The 19,969-nt window shown below is 45.1% G+C and overlaps 1 protein-coding gene across 1 annotated transcript in view; it reads right to left on the bottom strand.

The window, feature by feature from the left end:
- Window positions 1-19,969, bottom strand: part of LOC138516300 (uncharacterized) — a 1,253,275-nt gene that overhangs the window by 1,014,726 nt on the left and 218,580 nt on the right. Inside the window, exon 7 of the mRNA XM_069631312.1 lies at window positions 14,132-14,175. Within this exon, the coding sequence (XP_069487413.1) occupies window positions 14,132-14,175 (44 nt within the window). The remainder of the gene's footprint in view (window positions 1-14,131; window positions 14,176-19,969) is intronic.

The following is a 19,969-nucleotide window of genomic DNA, read 5'->3' as shown; positions in this document are numbered from 1 at the left end:
GATGTTGCAAGGTTTATTATTGTTGAATATCAATAAGCGGATAATTATTTTTCCATAAATGTGCTGAAAACCCTCTCCCACGCGCGAAAATAACCTACAACTTTTGAACGATAAAGTCTTCTTTTAAGGCACATAGTTGAATACATTATTCACGCCCAAGGTTGTGGATAATTACTATAAACTGGTTGCACTTGTTTCAGAGCTGAGCTGCATTTCTAGCAGATGTGTCACACAAGTCAAGTACACATCTAATGCTTGAGCAGATGCCCCAGTCTCATGGTTCACGGCCGGCAGTGCAGAAAGGAGAAAAGCACAACAGCGCCACCTAGTGGAATCGGGGAGCGCGGCACAAAAGCGACCGACACAATGTTCCTGACACTGTAATATGGCTTTCCCTGATTGTTCCCATTGGCTGGGTAAGAAAGCTTTAGGGAACAGTGGCGCAATGATAACCTTGAGTTGAGATGGAACACTGCCTGGCCCTTCAAACAATAAGATATCCTTGGTTCTGGGTTACAGTGTTTGTTTATCGTGGCTAACAAACTAAATAAGCCACATAAAAATACTTGTTTCTACCAAATCCTCCTGATAGTCGCAAGTCTATGTGAAATGACGCACACATAACATACATAGAACTGTTTAAATGAGTGACCTCAATACGCAGGGGCGGTGTCAAGGCCTTTAAAAATGTTCAAATGAAAGGGGCCTGACAGGGGCGGGGTATGTGCCCCAATTGCCCCATGTTGCCAGTAAGCAGTACTATATATATATTTGGTTCTGAGGCCTTAAATGTGCGCTTTGCGGCGCTTGCCTGACAAGCTACCTTTGCTGGAGGCCTTCTGGCTGTCACTTCCGTCGGGGTGTACATCCGTGCCACCACCTCGTTCCCTTTCAATACCAGTTCCTCCATTATCCTCTTGCTGACAAAGAATGATTTCTAGCTTTTCTGTGGGCATTTCATGTTTAAGCTCCCTGCTCGCTGGCCCTCTCGTGCCTATTGACCTTTTCTTTGTCGCCATTGTAATGTATGCAACCCACTCTAAACAGGGGGGAGGGGTAACCATGTTTTTGAAATAGGCCCACGCACATCTTCAGCTGGACCTGTCAATACGCTCCTCTGTAAATTTATCTTTGGTGAGAGGGAAACAGAGAGGGAAACAGCTGCTTCAACAAACTGACCAAAGACAACCAGTCAACAATGGGGACAATCATTCAGATTTGACACTTGCAATGATGCAGGCAACCTGCACAACTGCAGTCTGCAACTCGCTCTGCAGATACCGCCAAGGGAGATCATGCTTTCACTTGCATTGAATCTTCACTATCCCCAGGCCCGCTACCTCATGCACCGAAGATCAGATCTATCAGAAACACCTCAATGTCCACAACAGAATGCCTAACACTGGTCTGCTGCACCCTCAGTGATGGTTAATTCAGACACAATATGTTAGCCGAGCACCCGGCCCCCCAGTGGCAGATTGCAGGACTTGGTGTTCGGCAATATTCAGAGTCAGACCCACCTGGTAGCACCAAGGGCGAATTTACCAGGTGTGCGTGTTCCAAAGGTTGCCGAACACCAAACCTGCAGTCTGCCATGGGGAGCCGGATATTATACACAACCAAATATCCTGGGGGCTGAACCCCCACCCCTCTTACTTCTGCCCGTGGGGCTGGTAAAACAAGTGGAGCTGGGGCACTCTGGCATTATTAACTTTGACGCGCCTAGCCCCTCGTTTTAAACAAAAGGAAAGGGCTGGGCGCACCAAAGGTGCGACACCAGTGTGCCCCAGCTCGCACGCAGCAGGCAGCCATTTCATTCAATGGCCTCCTTGAATGAAAGGTCTGCCTGCTGCTGATGTCTCTGTACTCTGAAAACAGGAGGCTGGCTGGACTGCCCAGCTCCCCTTTTGTTTCCGAGTAGTCATCATCCAGCATGAGGCAAAGGGCTTCATACTGGGTGATGACCATTTACTCAGAAACAAAAGGAGAGCTGGGCAGTCCAGCCCTCCTCCTGTTTGAGTACATACACATCAGGCAGCCCGCACTGCACAGTTACACCTGCTGCTTGCAGGTGCCAGTACATGGTTTAGAAAAAAGAAAAGGCACGGTTACAGCAGCTCGTGTAACCATGCAGCTGGAGATGTCGTTTGGCTGGAGCTAGTCGGGGGTGGGCCCACTTAAAGTCCTACTTGTGACCCCTCAATGTTCATTCATAGGGGAGGACAGTGGCCGGAGTGTAAAAAAAAAACAAGTAGTGGAATATGTACCCTCTGCTCCACCCCCTTTTCTGCCCACAACAGTCACTTTTTTGGTTTGGTTGTAGCGCGCCACCTAATGCCAAAACATTGGTACTTTAAGTACTCGAAAAGAAGGGGAGTTCAGGAGTAGTCTCTCACATTGGCATGGTAACTGGCCGACAGGGGATGAAATGGCCGAAGCAACGGCCAGGCCTTGATATGTTTCCAGGAAGGCAGTGCTTCTGCCATTTCATACCTTAAGAAAAACTGGCATTATGCATATAGCCTCGCAGCACGCCCAAATGCCAATTCGGATTTGGGGCAAAAAGAAACATCAGAGCGTTCTTCCTTTCAATGTAAGTAACCGAGCTTTAGTTATTTAGCAATACTGCTTTTTTTTAGACTGCAACCCCTGGACGCCACAGACTAACAAGTAGTAGAAGGGGGGCCCTTTTTTCACAGGTCAAAGTTTTGACAGGTGGTCAGGCTCCCTGTTTCTGGTCTTAGTCCCGCCCCCTTTTAATGTGCTTTGATATAAACTTAATATAAATTTGATTAAAAAAATGATATAAAAAATGTGTTATACCGATTTTACATCCAATTCATTAACTTGGTGGTATCCTGGCAGTAAATACGCCGGGATACCGCCAACGCAAATTGCGTTACCGCAACTCTGTCCAGTGCTATTATCACCCGATCACGAGTTGCGGAGTGCATGGGCGGTAATTCCCCATTCCAATTGGGTTCACTGGACCCAATGGGATGTTCTGGGAGCTATTACCAGGGTGCTATTAGCATCACAGTAATAGCACCGCAAATGGGTGGAAAGTGGTAAAATTTACCTCCAGCAAAAAGCTGGAGGTAAAAGTCCCACTTTCCACCCAAACTCGGGATTGGGCGCAGTGGTAATGCGGCAGTAATAGCGTTACCACCACATTTTTTGCCACTCTGGCCAACCCATGATGACCCCCAAAGAGTTTTCTAATTTATATCAGTTTTGATATAAAGCGAATATACATTTGATATAAAATACATATAAAGATGGGAGCAGCGCTCGACAATGTTGCTTGGTCAACTGCTGAGAGCGAAGTGAGCTCTGAAGACAGGGACCGTGAATCTAGGATTTTGCAGTGTGACGATTTTATGACGTCACAGAGGGGTTCTGCCGGGGTGATAGGAAGCGGATATCAATTTTATATCAAAATGATAATCCCCCCAAAGATTTTTGTAGAAATTTTATTGGACCCCAATAATTTTAATATATAAAAACTTTATAGGAAGCGGAAAATGATATCAAACTATTTGATATCTTTTTGATATAAAAATGTATATACAAATATTTTTTATATACAAATGTATATAAAAATCAATTTTAAAAATAATATTTTTGGATATAAAAATGTATACAAAATAATATTAAACATAGAAATTTATATAGAAATTCAATTGCCCAGAGCCTGCACAAAAGTCAAACTATATGGGGTCTTCAGCATCTCGTGCACGGCTTACATGTGTCCATCTGCCGCTCTGTGACCCACAAAAGAGCTGTGAAGCAACACTGCTGGTAGTTTTATATCTACAACAATGCCTGTGGAATCCCACAAATGTGCTGACACACTGAGCAGCATTCTATGCAGATCAGCAGAAAGCACAGGGATCTTTATATTTATCTCGCCGGAATACAAGATGTTTTGTACCAGCTGTATGACCAAACCATCCAAGAAAATGCACATGTACAATGTTTACCAACTAAAGCCAATGGTAGCTAGCAAGGCTATTTTTAACTTATGACTCAAGGACGGCACAGGAAGCATGTGCAGGCTGAACTTAATTTTAGATGTTGCTATAAGGATACAGGAAGCTAACTATTCACAATCTAGGGTGTCACTCGCTAATTCCTGCCGAGTATGCAGGATCTAGAATGCAGTGCTTCTGTTGATAAGAAAAATGGCACTGGTCCCAGGGAACATCTGTAGGTGTCAGAAATACGAAAAGGGGCAAGACCAGACGGCTATATCTGAAGAAATGAGTAGAAAACTACAGTACCCAGTAGGCTTGGGGGCGAATGTAGTTGTTCAGACTCCCGCCACTAGCCAGCTGCAGGTAATTGGGGTGTTTAATAAACCGGCGGCTGCCCGTGCACGGGTGCTGATAATTGTTGATTATACAGCACGGGCGGTCACGGCGTTTCGCTCTCGGAGGAAGGATGCAGGAGAGATCGTCATTTTGCTTGGAGTCATGCTGCGGTCCGCGGGAGTAATTTGTGTGGAGACATGGTTTGTAACCGAACACGCGGAACCCTTGCTACATGGTGGGACGATTCCTGCACTGGTGGTTTCCTCGGCAGTGGACGTCTCGTTCACGGAGGTTGAAGGCGCTACTACTGGAAGTCCGGATGCGCTCACGAGGCACCCGGACAACAAGATAAGTGCTGGTGTTTTCGGTTACATGTTTATTCCACGAGGGTGTCATTCCTTGTTGGAAGTGTTTAAGTTTGTAGAAACGTAGTACATGGACGCTACGCTCACTCTTGGGTCTATGATTGGCAATAGACCTTTGCCTTAAGGGCGTTTGTATTCAGATATATCTACATATATATCATTACCAGGAACTCACGGTTTCATGCTCAGAGTATCCAAATAACTGTGCAACTAGCCCGGACCATGGGAATCATTCTCTGAATGCAGAGTGAAGAGTTCTATTCTCATCTGCTGCGTTTTATGTTGTTATGTTGTTTGCCTGCCCTTCGGGCCATGCGTTCATATCTATATCAGATGGGAGCAGTTCCCTTGTTTGTGTCACACCGCTTACTGCTTATATGTGTTCATGTCAAAGCTGGTGTACTATGTTAAGCAATTATGTTTATATGCATGTTCAGGAGTTCTTGTGAGTCTGTAGTAGGTGGTTTTCAGGATCAGGGATACAGACTGGTGATAAGGTGTACGCAGGAATTGTGAATTGTATGTTATCTCCCCTCCTTTCCTTTTTCAGTCCACACCCTTTCCCTAACTCCTTCTTCCCCCCATTGGCTGCCACGTGGTTATCTGTTATATTACTATTCAGACGCCCGTGCCAACCACGGTGGGAGGGTCGATCTATTCGGCTTCTGTGGTTCGGGAGAGGGGGTCGATCCCATATCATCCCTTACGGTTTTGACAGTAGGCTGTACCTAATTTTAGATATGGCTATAAGGATACAGGAAGCTAACTATTCACAATGTACGGTACCACTCTATCATTATTGCAAAGTAAGCAGAAATACATACATCTGTGCATTGTTGATAATGAAACAACATTGAGCTTTCACCCTTTAAAAGGGACCTTCTGACCACTAGAGGTATTGTCAACCCCACTGGCAGAGCGCCAGCCTGATGATCCCCTACATTGTCAACTAATTGGCTTGTAAGAGCTGACTGCAACGCTGCATTGGGGGCCATGCTTTTTGACCGGAATTGATCATGGGCCTGTGGAAAGGTGAGTTTGGGGATATTTCAATGCTTTAATGTATTGTTCTGTGTATTTTTCTAATAATGTACAATTTATGCGGTTTTATTCAAACATTGAGAAGGCTTTTTTTTTAAACTGTATTTATTGATAGGCAGGCCCTTTCTTAGTCAGGCAATGAGGCAGGCCGGGGGTGAGGAGGAGCTCAAATGCATTGGCCTTGCCTTTTAAACTAAACAGCACTGTGCTTTTAATGACATGTTTATAGATGTATAGTTTGCTTAGACTGCTCTGTGGTTATGCATGTCGGCAAGGTTAATGCAGAGGCGCTGGTAGTGCCGGATTCTATTTCTGTGTGTGTGTATGTGTGTGTGCTGTTTTTGAGATTTTGACTACAAAGCTTTGAAAAATGTTGGAAATGTGTAAAGGGGTTTGTAAGTTTTTAGTGTTTATAGCTCTGCTACACGATCAATCAGACACTCACACAATCAATTAGACACTCACACAATCAATCAGACACTTCAATATCAAAGATTGGAACCCGCTGCTCTTGTAGCCATTCCAAACATTAAATTAAACATTAAATGAACTCTGACTGCACTTTTGGTGCACTTATCTTTTTGTGATTTGGCATATTTGCATACACACAATGCCTTGTTTAAGTTTCACAGCACAAATAAAGTTGATGAAATATTTCAATTGTGTGCAATGTGACGTTAGTATTTGAGTATTTGAGTTTTCGCCAAAGATCACAGATACTGCACAAACGTTATAGCTGAGATTTATTGGTACAAAGGAATAGAGTTGATGACATTTTTAAGGGTGGCGAATGTCAGGGTGCTACATCTTACTTGAGATGTGCATGTGTGTGTGCGTGTTAAACCTGAATTGCACCTTGGTGCACTTGTCTTTTTGTGATGCAACATATTTGCATGCGCACAATGCATTGTTTTAGTTTCAGAGCGCATATGAAATATTTGCAGTGTGTAAAATATTCAGCTGAGAGGGATCAGTATGTGTCAAAAATCACACATGTTGCGCACACGTTATGGCCGAGATTTATTGGTACAAAGTACAAACATTTTTAAGGGTTGCGAGTGCCAGGGTGTTAAGGAGGGCTTGAGATGTTTGGGGTTGTGCTAAAAATGGCTTCGGCAGCAGTGAATGTTTTAGATTGTGCTGGATTCGTTTTGTACTTCCCAAGTAAGGCACTACATTTTATTTTATTCTGCATGCAGAGTTGCACAAAACAAAATGTGTCTATTTTTTAGAACCCTGTTTTAAGTTGAAGACATTTGGTGACCAGAGCTTTGACGCTTGGGGGCTGAGAATTTGGAATAGTCTGCCCATGTCCATCAGACAGCTTCCATCATTGGCTAAATTTAGAAAAGCTTTTAAAACTCTCTTATTTGATAGAGGAGGCATGTAGCCCACCCATTCTGACTGCCTGTTGACCACAGCCAACTTGGATCTCTGATGCCTTCTTCCTTACCTGTTTTATATTGTTTTGTTCTGTCCGAGTGCTCTGAGGCCTACGGTTAGTTGGCACTATACAAAAAAACATTAGAATAGAATAGAAAATGCTTTGTTTGCAAGGGAAGCACAGCGTGTTGGCCTGCATCTTTACAGGTGAAAACAGCAATGTGTACTTTAAAAAACAACTGTGAAGTAGAAATGTGCCAGGACTTTTAAAATATGGTTCTAACTTTTGCAGTGTTTTATGCAAACTTGACAATGCTGACAATGTGAAGTTAGTATTTGAGTATGTGCCAGAGCTCACACATGTTGCCCAAATGGTATAGCAGGGATTTGTTTTGTACAAACTGCAAGCATGACAGGTTTTCGTTTAAGGGGACATGTGCTGAGGTGTTACACCGGGTTTGAGATCTTTGGTGTTGTACCATGTACTGATGGAGGTCTGTTTCTGTGTAAAAGGTGTTCTATTCGGATTCCATATTCGTTCTAATTAGAACCACCAAGTCTTTCAACAACCGGATGATACAGCCAGCAGCGTCTATGGATGTGGATTGTGGCAACCAACAAGTGTAAGCCATTGGATTTATGGATATAGGGTTACCCATGGATGTGGATTGAGGACCCTGGCAACCACCATACTCTGATGCCATGGAACTAGGTCTGCTCATGGATTTGGCTACAGGGACCTCGCAATCATTGAGGATGGATGTGCGTAGCAGGGATTTGTGGAGTGTGCTGTTGAAGGGGGCTGTTTTTCAGGGAGTTTCAAGACCCAAATGCCTGGCGTGGCAGCTGACAATTCAGAATGGCTCTTGGGGTACTTCAAGGGGCTTTGGGTACTAGTGTTGCGGAAATGTCTTGAGAAGAGATCAGGGTTATTGGACTCTGTCGCTATCTGCAAGCACAAAGTACAATGGGGGTGATGGCACCCATTGTTTTGTCATCACAAGGGGGTATAGAGTGAAGGAGCTGCGGCTACGGAAGCTGTAGGTATTTAAGGTTGCCTCACAACCAACAGCGTGGAAATACATGACAAGCGGAAATGGATTTGGACACCGTCGCTATTTACAATCCCAAGAGCCTGTAACTGTGGTTATTGTTTTGTCATTATCAGAGGACATACAGCTGGGGAGGTGCCACAACCATCAGGGTAATAATTATGGGGTGTGGTTGGCAATGACTTTGACCTCAACAACCACCACTATAGGATGTGCTGTTGGCCTCTACCATTTTTAAGTGTGAAGTATTGTCCTGCTTGTACTATGGGGTGGGGTGGCCATATGTTGGATGATTCATTATAACATCTAAAAGGTATGTTGTGTATCTTATACAGTGGTTGTGTGTTTTATATAGTCTTTAATGTCATATTGTTGAAGAAAATACTCAAAAACTGTCACATATTTTATTCGCCACTTCTAGGTACGCTAGAAAAGACCATGCATTTCATTCGTAGGTTTTCGTGTGGCGCTTAAGCGCTGAATATACACGTCCAGATACAGCTGTGCTTGTTTTACCAACCCCTAGAAGGTTGAAAGGCTAACCACCAGCTGTGATTTAACCTCACCCGGGGGCGCTCGCATGTAGATATCTGTACATGGTTTGTTAGTGCTCAAGTATTTGTCATTATGGATACCAGGCTATAACATCCGTTTGAGTGTGTGCTGGCAGGGTCTACCAGCTGTGGCAAGAGTTTGTTTGTCAGAAAACGTCTAGAAAATGCCCACACAGTAATTATGCAAGTTCCTGATAATATTGTCTCGTTCTACAGCTGCTGGCAACCTCTTTATACCACCTTGCAACAGCAGTTTAAACACCTTTGGTTTAATATTTAATAAGTGGGACAGAAGAGACCCTAGGAATTACCGATCGATATTGACCTTTAAGATGTGCTTGAATGGCATATGTTACGCCGGGAATGGCTAGTTATCTTATAATTATCTTGTTGATTTTGGTAATTGTTTGTGGCACTTGTGCCACAAAATTGCTGAAACCGTTGTTGCAGAATAGAGAGAGAGAGGGATTGGGGATTCTGAACTGAGAATATCTGGTTGGCATAGCAACGGGCAATGCCATGGCATGCAACCGACAAATCACGAAAATCTCTTTTTCCAAAGTCCTCTGCCGTAATACCCAATGAGAAGTTCCCTAACAATATTTGCTCCAATTAGCAACTTTGTAAGAAGCAAGACAGGTGCCTGGCTTTTCATTTCCCAGGGCCGTGATTTCACACTGGGCTATTTTGGGCTAGTTATTTTGAAGAATGTGGCTACTTTTGCCAAAAGATCTGCCTTTTCTTCCCTCCCTAGGCTTCCTTTCTACAGCCATCTACCACCCCACGCCCACACTCTCAAACCCCACCTCCATTCTCTCTACCCCCACCCACTGACTCTCTCTACTCCATCCAAACATCCCCGTTATATGTTCTGGTTGGGTTGTGTTTGGGCTATTTTAGACTACTTTTCACAAGCCCTCTGAGGCTGCTTTTCTTTGTGTTTTTTGCCGAAACCAACTACCATCACCCACCACCCCATCCCCACCCTCTCTAACCCCAACCACTCACCCACCCCTGCTGACCCTACCCCCTCCCTCTTCACCCATTCACCTAGCCACCCAATCCCCACCCTTGTCCAACCTAACCCCACCCTGTTTACCAATAACCCCACCATGTCTACCATCACCCACCCTACGCCCACCCACCCACCATATCCCCACCCTCTCTTCCCCAGCCACCCACCCTGACCCCTCCATCCCTGGCTCTACTCCCACCTACCCTATCCCCCCAACCTCCCACCCTACCTCCACTCAGTCTACTCCATCCACCCACCCTACTGCCAATCTCTCTACCCCACCAAACCTACCCACACCCTCTCTTCCCCACCCAACCTCCCCCACTCTCTCTACACACACTCACCCTACCCCACTACATATACACCCGCCCACCCTACCCCAACTAATCCTTCCTCTCACACACTTGCTTTATTTCTTACCCTCAACCTTTCTCACTCACATTTCCTCTTGCTCATCATCAAAGGCAACCTCTCTCAATCGTTTCCTCTGTTGGTCTATTCTCATTCCTTCTCATTCTCTTGCAGACCTGCACCGCTTATCACATCCTCCTTTGAAACTCTTCACTCTCCTGCTTGCACCCTGGTGCCTGTAAATGCAAAATAAAACAAAACAGCAGTAAACGCCAAAACTATTGGCATTCGCAATGCTTGTTTTTCTTTCTGTGCGCCTTGATGGTGACTAGCCAGTGTCACCATTTCCTAGTTGTAGAATTTAGTTTATTTCATTCAATAGACTGTCAAGCAGGGAACCAGGTCTGCCCACCAGTGTCAGGGACCCACTACAGCTTGGGAAGTATCCAGGCTACTCTTCTTTGTTGCAGTACCTGGTGAATGGGAACCAAGTCTGCACACCCGGGTCAAGGACCCCTTCAGCTTGTGAATTGTGTCCTGCTGTTCTTCTTCAGAGCAGTATATGGCAAGAGGAAGCCAGAGCTGCCAACCAGGGTCTGGGATCCCAAGGAACGACGCTGTAAGCCTGAACAAGGCATCGGGAAGGGAGACATTTTCCTGAACAGTCAAAGAGTGGCTGAAACCCTATTGGAAATTCTTACCAAGACAAGAAGAACCTTTTTTCCAGGGGAAGGGAGCCATTCCTCTGGAACAAGAAGACATCTCCTTTAATTTAGTTAGCCTAGTGTGTAAGGGACAGATCTAGGACTTTGACACTGGACATTGGGACTTTTCCTTTGGACATTCTGACACTAGTTAGTTCAGTTGAGGCAGGGAAACCCCTCTTAGAGTTGGGGCAAGATAGTGTTTTCTTTTCCTTTTTATCTTTGAATAAAAGTTTATAGCAAACACTATGACCCCTCTGTGTCAGAGTCTTACTTCTGCACCCTTACAAGTACTTAATCTTATGCGCTCTCAATTTGCGTCTCACTTCCACAAGGATTTTCTGGAATTTTGCACAATGGTAGTGAAATTTGGGAATACGTGTGCAATATCTCATTTGAATTGCAGTGCTCCCTTCCCCTTTGCCATCCATAAGATCATGTTGCCGTCTCTAAAGTTGAAAGGTCCAGCAATGATGGGCCAACACAGTGTTGCAGTGACTTGTGTGGGGCATGAGATCTGTGACCCTGCCACGAATATTGCAGAAAATCTGGTAAATGGCATAAATGCGCTGGGAAAATTCCTATTTTCGGGCATAATTAGCGCGTTTTATTAGCGCACGCTAATTGCGCCGAAAATTAAGGGGGAATGGGGAATTACCGTTACCGCCAAACCTGTGATCCGGTGTTAATAGCGTCGGAGGGTTTGGCAGTAACGCTATTAGCCCGGGCCGTATCCCGGCGGTAACACTGCCGGGATAACGCCCAACTCGTGATGAGGCCCAGTGTGCAGAGAGTCATGAATTCTATTGATAAAGCACAAAGGGACAGTATGCCAGGGGCTGTGATTGCTCTCAATGAAGGGAAGGCCTTTGACCGAGTCAATTGGTCCTTTCCAAGTGTGGTGATGAGCAAGATGGGCTTCAGGGAGGGTTTCCGTACATCAGTCTTTACAATACAGAGTAACCCTGCAGCCCAGGTGATGGTAAATTGTGTAGCATCTGTAGCTTTTCTTTTTATATCAAGGGGGACCAGACAAGGCTGTACACCTGACTTGATGCCCTGGTTGTGGAGTCCTGGGCGACAACGATATGCTAAAAGACTCCCTTATTGACATTTCATGTAGGGGATCTGAAAATTCTGAAAATAAAGCAATTTTCTTTGTCAATGACATTGTCCTAAACCCATCTCTTCTATCTCTTTTGTGACTCTGCAGAATTTCGTTTAGTGGCTGGTTTTAAAGTTAACTTGGATAAAAGAGAGGCACAGAACATTGCTATGCATGAGAATATGATAGAGGTGGTTAAGGCTTGATATTCAGGCACTAAAAGAGCCCCCACCTCGCCACCCCTGACCAACAAGTAGGGCTGGCAGCAAACAGGATTAAACTTGGAAATTCCACTCCCCAGTGTCTGTATGCCTAGGAGATGACAAAGGAGATGGTCTAACCAATTGCCCTGGATGGGAAGCATGCATGAAATGTTGGAGTCTAAGAAGGCTATATTGTTGATGAGATGTCAAAAGAAAGGGGGAGATGTCTTTATGTTGTATGCAGAGCTTAGGGGGAAAGAGCATCACATATGGGCCCTGCCTTTCCGTCAGCAGCTTTTCATGTTGTCTGCATGGCAGTATAGAAACCAGGGCAAAGGATAATCCTGTCTGAGCCATGACATAGTAATCCCTTTTCTTAGGTGCATCTCAGCACAAGGTTGTGGTTCCTGAAGTGGATAATGCGTGTGAAGATTGGCTAAGGAGAGATTCCTCAGGGCACGGCTTTGGGTCAAGTAATCTATGTGCCCTCTTGACTGAAGAGTGGGGTGAGCATGATTTATCCGGGATATGTTTGGCAAGCCCGTCTACAAAATCTACCATTGCCACAATTAAACATTTAGGAATCTGAACGCTGTTCTCTGAGATGGGCTTTTACAGCATTGCTTCTGCTTAGTGGCCTTTAGGTCTCCCACTAGGCTGCTCACATCATGCCGCATGGAGGCAATATCATCCCCAACCATGCCTATTGTCATTTGAGCTTCTGCGATCCACCCACTTTCCTTCTCCAATTTGGACATAAGGGACGTAACACTTGCTATAATTTGTCGAGCTTGGAGTTAAGCAAGACAAAGCACCCTTCATTTTGTGGAGAGCCAGCACTTTGCAGTAATTCCTCCTGTACATTCAGGCTCTCACAGCCCAGGAGGTGGTGCCATTGTCAAGGCCTTTGCAGAATTATCCATACTGTGCTTGCTCTTACTTCATTTAGTCATGGACCTTTAATTTGGACCAACAGATATATCAGTTGAGAGTAGTGGTATGTGGAAGGCGATCCACATGGGTAGAGCGGCAGCTTGGCATCGGGCACAAACAGCCCAGGGATAAAACCAACCTTTAAAGATTAGAATCTTGAGTACTTTCAGTTGCAGTGTTACAAGTGGATAGCAAGGGACTAACTGGCAGATTGCAACTGTAATAGCAGATAGATAGATCTTCGATCCAGATTTCAATAAATTATAACCCATTGTAGTCCAAGTCCTTATTCTGGTTCACCACAGCATCCTATTTAAAAGGATGGCAACATGTGTTTATAGGTGAATGAACAGACGCCTGTACAAATGGATGCAGTAGATCAACCAGACTGCTGTTACATGATCTGTCGAAGATCTGGGCTGCATTATTTCATAATAAAGTAACATCGGACTTGTGCCTCAACCATTTCATATGGAAATCAGAGTCACTGACTGATCCAACATGGCATCTCAGAGGTCAGGGTACATTCCACTTTACTGTTTTCATCTTTTGTGTTTTAAATCCATTTGAAAAAAGTGTCTACCTTCCAGCTTCACATCCAATATGGTCATCTTAACACTGCACACTGCAGCTGTCTTGCAAATTGGTGCATTTGTGAATTTGCAGGTCCTCCTTATACAAAGTTAAGGGTGTATATGAACAGTTACATTTATATTGGTGTGTACATAAATAGTTTATTATTTATGCATACAAAATATTTACAAAGCATAAATAAATCTAAATACTCATAGCATGCAACTAAGACTTTTGCCCAGCCTGAGAATATATCTGCTGGTTGCATAATTCCTCATTGGGTAATCCCTCTATCTCTGGATAACAGTATGCAACAACTGAATGCAGGATACATGGGCCCGGATTAGTTGGATATTGCACGCATATAGACAGGACTATGGAGCAGATACAGAGGGAAGATTTGGAAAAATCAGTGCAAATCCAATTCGTTGGCACCATGAGGTGATGCTGTCACAATGCACTGTCACATATTCGATTAACTCCTATCTAGATTCATGATATTAAGCTGTAGATTAAAATACATTGTTAACACAATTTACCTTCCCGCTGCAAGTAGGTCGAAGTCATCCCTCTTCCAGCCAAACTGTGAATAAGATGTAGAAAAGGAAAGTAAATGTGTATTTCAAAACTATCCGCAATTTCAATACAATTTTCTCCCTTGTTGAATGTGAAAACATTTTAGGAGAGAAACTTCACAGCGGTCCATAGGTAAGCAGGGTCATTACATTAAATTATATTCACGCTAATTCATTCAAGCATGTTGAAAGATAGAGAAGGTGCACAGGAGAAATCTTTGACATGTTTTAGATCTCCTACCTGTCCACGAGCACATGTTCACCTTCCCCATGTGGGATGAGAACACCTGGGGCCTCATTAGGAGAATGGAGGTAATGGAAAAATGAAGGCGGAATGGAAATAGCGGCATCGTTAACCGGTCCGGGGCAATCCGACCCGACAACCCGCCAATACCAGCACTGCCCGTACGGTGCCCCCTCATACTGGCATGGGCACGTACACGCACCCCTTTGGGGAGCAAATACCGGCATGCCGGTAATAGGAGGACATCACAACCCATGCGGACAGGCAAATACTGGCATCCCGAAGGCGGTAATCAGGGGCTGCATGATGCCGGCCATACAGGCATCGTAGACCACCCATAAACAGCAATCAGCAATCAAGCCAACTGCCACAGGTGCACACAATCACCACAGGTGGAGTCAATGGAGTCTGGGCCAGTATAAAATGAGTACACCCACACACTACACCCCTTCCTACACCAAAATGCTACCACTAGCTGTTGCAATCATGGCGCTGGAGGACATACCTATACTGCTACAACTACAGCAACAACAGCAACTCCAACAACAACTACAGCAGCAACAACAGGCAGCACAGAGGAGACGCAAGAGGAGAAGGAGGGCGAGACAGGGCCAGCAATTACCACCAGTGCAGCCAGCAGTGCCTCGTAGGCAGTCACCAATCCCTCGCATCAGACCCAGGCCATTCAACCTAACCTCTGAGCAGATCCACACCCTGTACCGGTTGGACGGGGACACCATCACCACCATAGTGGACATGATGCACAACGACATTGCCTGCCTCATTAAAATACACACTGCCATCCCCCCGCTACTAAAGGTGGTGTCTGTGCTCCACTTCCTGGCCACAGGCACCTATCAACGCACAGTGGGCCAGCTGCATGGCATTTCACAACCACTATTTTCACGAATGCTGAACCAAGGGCTGGATGCCCTCCTGAAGCACGCAAGCACCCACATATCCCTACCACGGACTTCCCAGGAGATAGCCGACATCAAAGTAAGCTTCAATGCACTGGCAGGCATGCCCAATTGTGTTGGTGCCCTAGACTACCTCCGACAGTCTGACTGACAGTCAGGATTCCGCCCTAACCACAGCACGGAGACAGCCCTTCTAGACCTAAAGATCCAAATGGATGCCACCAGAGAAGCAGGCAAACTTTGCCTACTAATGCTACTAAATCTCTCAGCGGCCTTCGATTTGGTCGACCATGACAAACTCTGTGCCACACTAGCAAATTACTTCAACCTGTCCAAGGATGCCACTGACTGGATCAAATCCTTTTTAGCAGATAGGACCTCAGGAGTGTCCATTGGCAAAGAATCAGCCGACCCCATACCATTTCCCATAGCCATCCCGCAAGGCTCATGCATACCCCCCACTCTCTACAACACCTATACAAAACTGCTTTTCGAAGCTTTGTATGCCATGGGTGTCATCTACACTAACTTTGCAGATGACATCCAGCTCCTCATTCCACTATCAGGCAACCACGAGCAAGACTCACTGCTCATCAACCAAATGTACTCATTAATACAAAACTGGATGGCTAATAACAGCGTATGCCTCAATGATGATAAGACAGAGCTGCTCATACTAGGATCATCCTCTAAAATTGATTCTCTACAGCCTGTTTATACATCTTTCATCATTGATGGCACTACGATCCCAGTGCTTAAACAAGTCAAGACATTTGGTGTTTACTTAGATGCCACCCTAACTATGTCAAAACAAGTCAACACCCTAGCTTCATCCACCTCTTACACATCCAAACTCATCTCCCTAAATCGCAAATTCCTCACACCTGACAACTGCGTTACACTAGCAAGAGCGCTAATACTATCCAAGCTCGACTACTGCAATATCCTCTTCCTTGGTACTTCCAACACCAATATAGCCAAACTCCAACGTATGCAGAATAAAGCCTTCAGAGCTGCACTAGGCATAAAGAGGTCTGAACAAACCTCCAACATCAGGAGAGACAACCACTGGCTCCCCATCAAAGCTAGGATACTATTCAAAGCCCTTAGCATCACACACAAATGTATTGCCAACAAAGCTCCCAAATACCTCATTAATACAGTTATGAAGAAATCCCATACCATACTCCTCAGATCTAATAACAACACACACCTCGAACTGCCACGATACAAAAGAGAGAAAGCGGGGGGCAGCAGCTTCAAAGTCCTTGCTCCCAGACACTTGAATGCCCTACCCACCAACATCAAGAACAAGACATCCTACCCACAAGTAAACAAATCACTGAAAACTTGGTTATTCAACCAATACTAACTTGAACCAAGTCCCTTCCCACACTGACCAGACCTCCACCATCATATTTATAAATAATGTATGTAATCTAATGTTTGCTTTTACTATGTTTCATTTATAATGCTAAGATTGTACTACCCACTGTCTGCAACTACATCGTGATACCTCCGGACTAGGAATATATAGGAGAATTTTGTTACTTCAATGTGTTAACATTTTATCACTGCCTATTGGGTCTTGAGTTATAGAGCCATCTGGCACACACAGATATCAGTTGCACAGAGTATGGGCAGGTTGTCCCTAAGGTGGGATTTTTTTCATAAAGTACGAGTGCCTTTTGAGTCTTCTTGAGCTATATGAAATGCCTCCATGTATCTAGTCTGAAGTCAGGGAGCACATATCGATACCTTTCGGTGATCATATTATATGCATTTAATGTGGATTCAACTCTTTTGCTGTGAATTACCTAACCAATACGGCTGAATTGTAATAGACAGTATTTTGTTTTCTCTTTTCTCATGCATGAATGTCATCCATCAACAGCCCGATTAAGCTTCTGATGAAGAGAGAGCACCTCGAAACGCGTCAAGCTATTGTATTTGGAGTTTTGGGATGTGTTTTGTTTATCACTATATTGTTTCATGATTAAAATACCCTTGTTTTTACAAACTGGGTACACAGACTTCTTATTGAACTGTTATATGGAAACAATAACCTGTTAAACTATTTTAAAAGGTTTTGTGATTGCCTGCATGAACAACTAACCGCCTTTTTGGTGGATTCAGATAGTGTGCAAGGGACGGGAGGATTCATAATGTGGATCCTCTTCCTCTTTTCGCCATTATGATTGTTCCCTTCATCATTTCAGGTTCCCCCCACGGGTCTCCTGCTCTCCCCATTACCTTTTTGCCTTGCGGGTTGCCTGTGTTTAGGACAGGATCTTCTTCCGTAATTGTCAGGTTGGCTTCTCAGTACTCTGTTTCTTCTCCTTTATGCACGGTCCGTGGTGCCCTCTAGTAAGTGGTTTTGGCATAGTTCATGGACTCCCAAGTCCACCGACTCTAGGTCACACCACCACTTCTTACACTGTTGCTCTTCAGACCTTACAGTCCTTCGACTTCTCTTGCTTCGGGTTGCCACAGGTGGGGACTCGCACGCCAGCTCCTTTCCAAGCTCGGAAGACGTGCATACCTGTCTGCTTCAGCTTCACTCTTCTAGCTGATTTGGAATTCCCGGATTCTCTCTATCTGATCTCCTCCTCTAAATTTATGACACACCCGTGGGACTTCCCCGGCATAGCAGAACAGTCTACTTGCGGTCTGTATTACTCCAGTGGTTTTCTTCATCTCAGTGCCACAGTAGTATTCTTTTTCAGGTTTACTCACAGGTTCTATGTGTCACACATCGGGGTCTGAGTGACCCGCGCACCTCTTCATCACGCCAGGTGAAACAAACCAACAAGGTACCTACCAAAGTTGTGACACTTCGCCACAATATCCGACGTTTTTCAGCCCCTTACTTCTCTCGGTGGTGGTTACCCTGGAGGTTGGGCTCAACAACATCAAAGGTATCGACAACCTAGCCTTTGCCTACAACTCCCAGGAAACCTAATTGTGCGTGTAGTTCTGACTATTCGGAACGTGAGCTCTGATGGGCTTACGGCGCTCCGCCTCCTGAGTATATTAGGCACTGCAGCGGTAAGGACGCTGTTTCTGATTAAAGTTGCACCCGGCATCCGAAGTTTCGTCTTCTGTGCCTTCCAGTCTTCCCGTGTACCAATTCCTGAGAATTCTCAAATACTTTTGACTTCCTGTGTACCGGACCCTTGCCTGTCCTACGGATTGCTTTCTTCCTGATTCTGTACCGTCATTAGCCCGCTTGTGTATCGGATTTTGCTGCCTATTTACTGGATTGCCTTCCTTCTGTCCTGATTTATTTACCACCGCCTTCTCTTCCCAGCTGACTTCAAGTACTGTGTACTGTACCATTCCAGTGTTCTTTTGTGGATTTCGACTCCATTCCGAGGTTTTGGATTTGCTCCCTCAAGTGCATGCAAGGACGCTTTGCTGATTAAACACAAAAACTCTTTTTCTGAAAGTGCACACAGGGACGCCTTGCTGAATACTGGGCACCTACCCGTATCTAGTGCGCCCCTCGTGCCGCCCGGATATAGCTTCCCTACTAACCTTTCTGTTTATTGATTTCTACCTCCGTTGTTCTAGTTTAGGTTATTTCAACTCATGTCCAATTCTTTCTGGTAAGACTTCCTTCATTTCTATTCCTATCTGAATCTATTCATTTCTTACCCGAATCCCCAAAATAGAAGTTAATCTCTTTTCTGTACTTACAGGGGAAATTCCATTCCTGTTCCTTTTCGATGATAAGGGGAGTGGGTGACCCAGGTACTTTCTGCTTCTGAGAGGCTTTTCTCTTTTGATGATCTTTGCTTTTTCCAAGTATTTACCAATTGTCCTTTTCTTTTTAGCTGGGTCTGGGGCGGTGTGTTCTCCCCGCTCTTTTGGGTGATCAGTCTCTCAGTCTGTAATTCAGTACAGCTGAGGGTCATATCATCAAAAAGAGCTTATTCCCTCAACAGAGAGGAGGCTCAGGTGGAGGCTCCACCCCGAGCTCTTCAATCAACATCCAGTCCTTCCTTCCTGGTCGCTTGCCTGAACCACTCGCCGGCCGGTGAGTAACACTATGTAATGATAACAAATGGCCGCTTGTTCTTCATATTTTCTTCTAGCAGATGCTGTCACCAATGGATTATAGGGAAGAGAGGGAGTTCCTCATCGGAACGGGAGTCCTTGTCCCCAATTGGGGAGTCTCTCCCGGTGAGGTCCCGCTTGCCTCTACCCCTAGGGAGGGTCTCGCAGTGAGCTCACCTCCCTAGCCTCGCAGTAAAAGGCTCCCCTGCGGAGAAGAGATTGAATCCTGTGATTCGTCACGCTTGTTACAGTGTCCAATGGGCCATGCAAGGCAGGGAAGGCAGGTTTTTTTTGCCTCCCCCATCTTTCATGACCCATTGGGCATGCTGGCTTGCATACTGCAGGCTCAAAATAGTGCAAGAGTTATTCCTGTGCTTCCCGCATCGAAGGCATGCCAAGGGCATTGATATCAAAGTGCTGATGCATGCCAGGAACTAATAATCAGGGAGTGTCATTGATTGATATCACCTGCTTTCTGCCTGCAGAGTTTGTAGGCCTTCTAGCAGAGCATCAGGCTGTGGTACAAGTCCAGAGCTGAAGGAGTGGACAGAACAGGTAAGTGAAAACAAACAGTGTATA

This window comes from Ambystoma mexicanum, chromosome 6q, assembly GCF_040938575.1.
Source record: "Ambystoma mexicanum isolate Mex_15411 chromosome 6q, UKY_AmexF1_1, whole genome shotgun sequence".
NCBI lineage: Eukaryota > Metazoa > Chordata > Amphibia > Caudata > Ambystomatidae > Ambystoma > Ambystoma mexicanum.
This window is presented reverse-complemented; position numbering and strand designations above follow the sequence as displayed.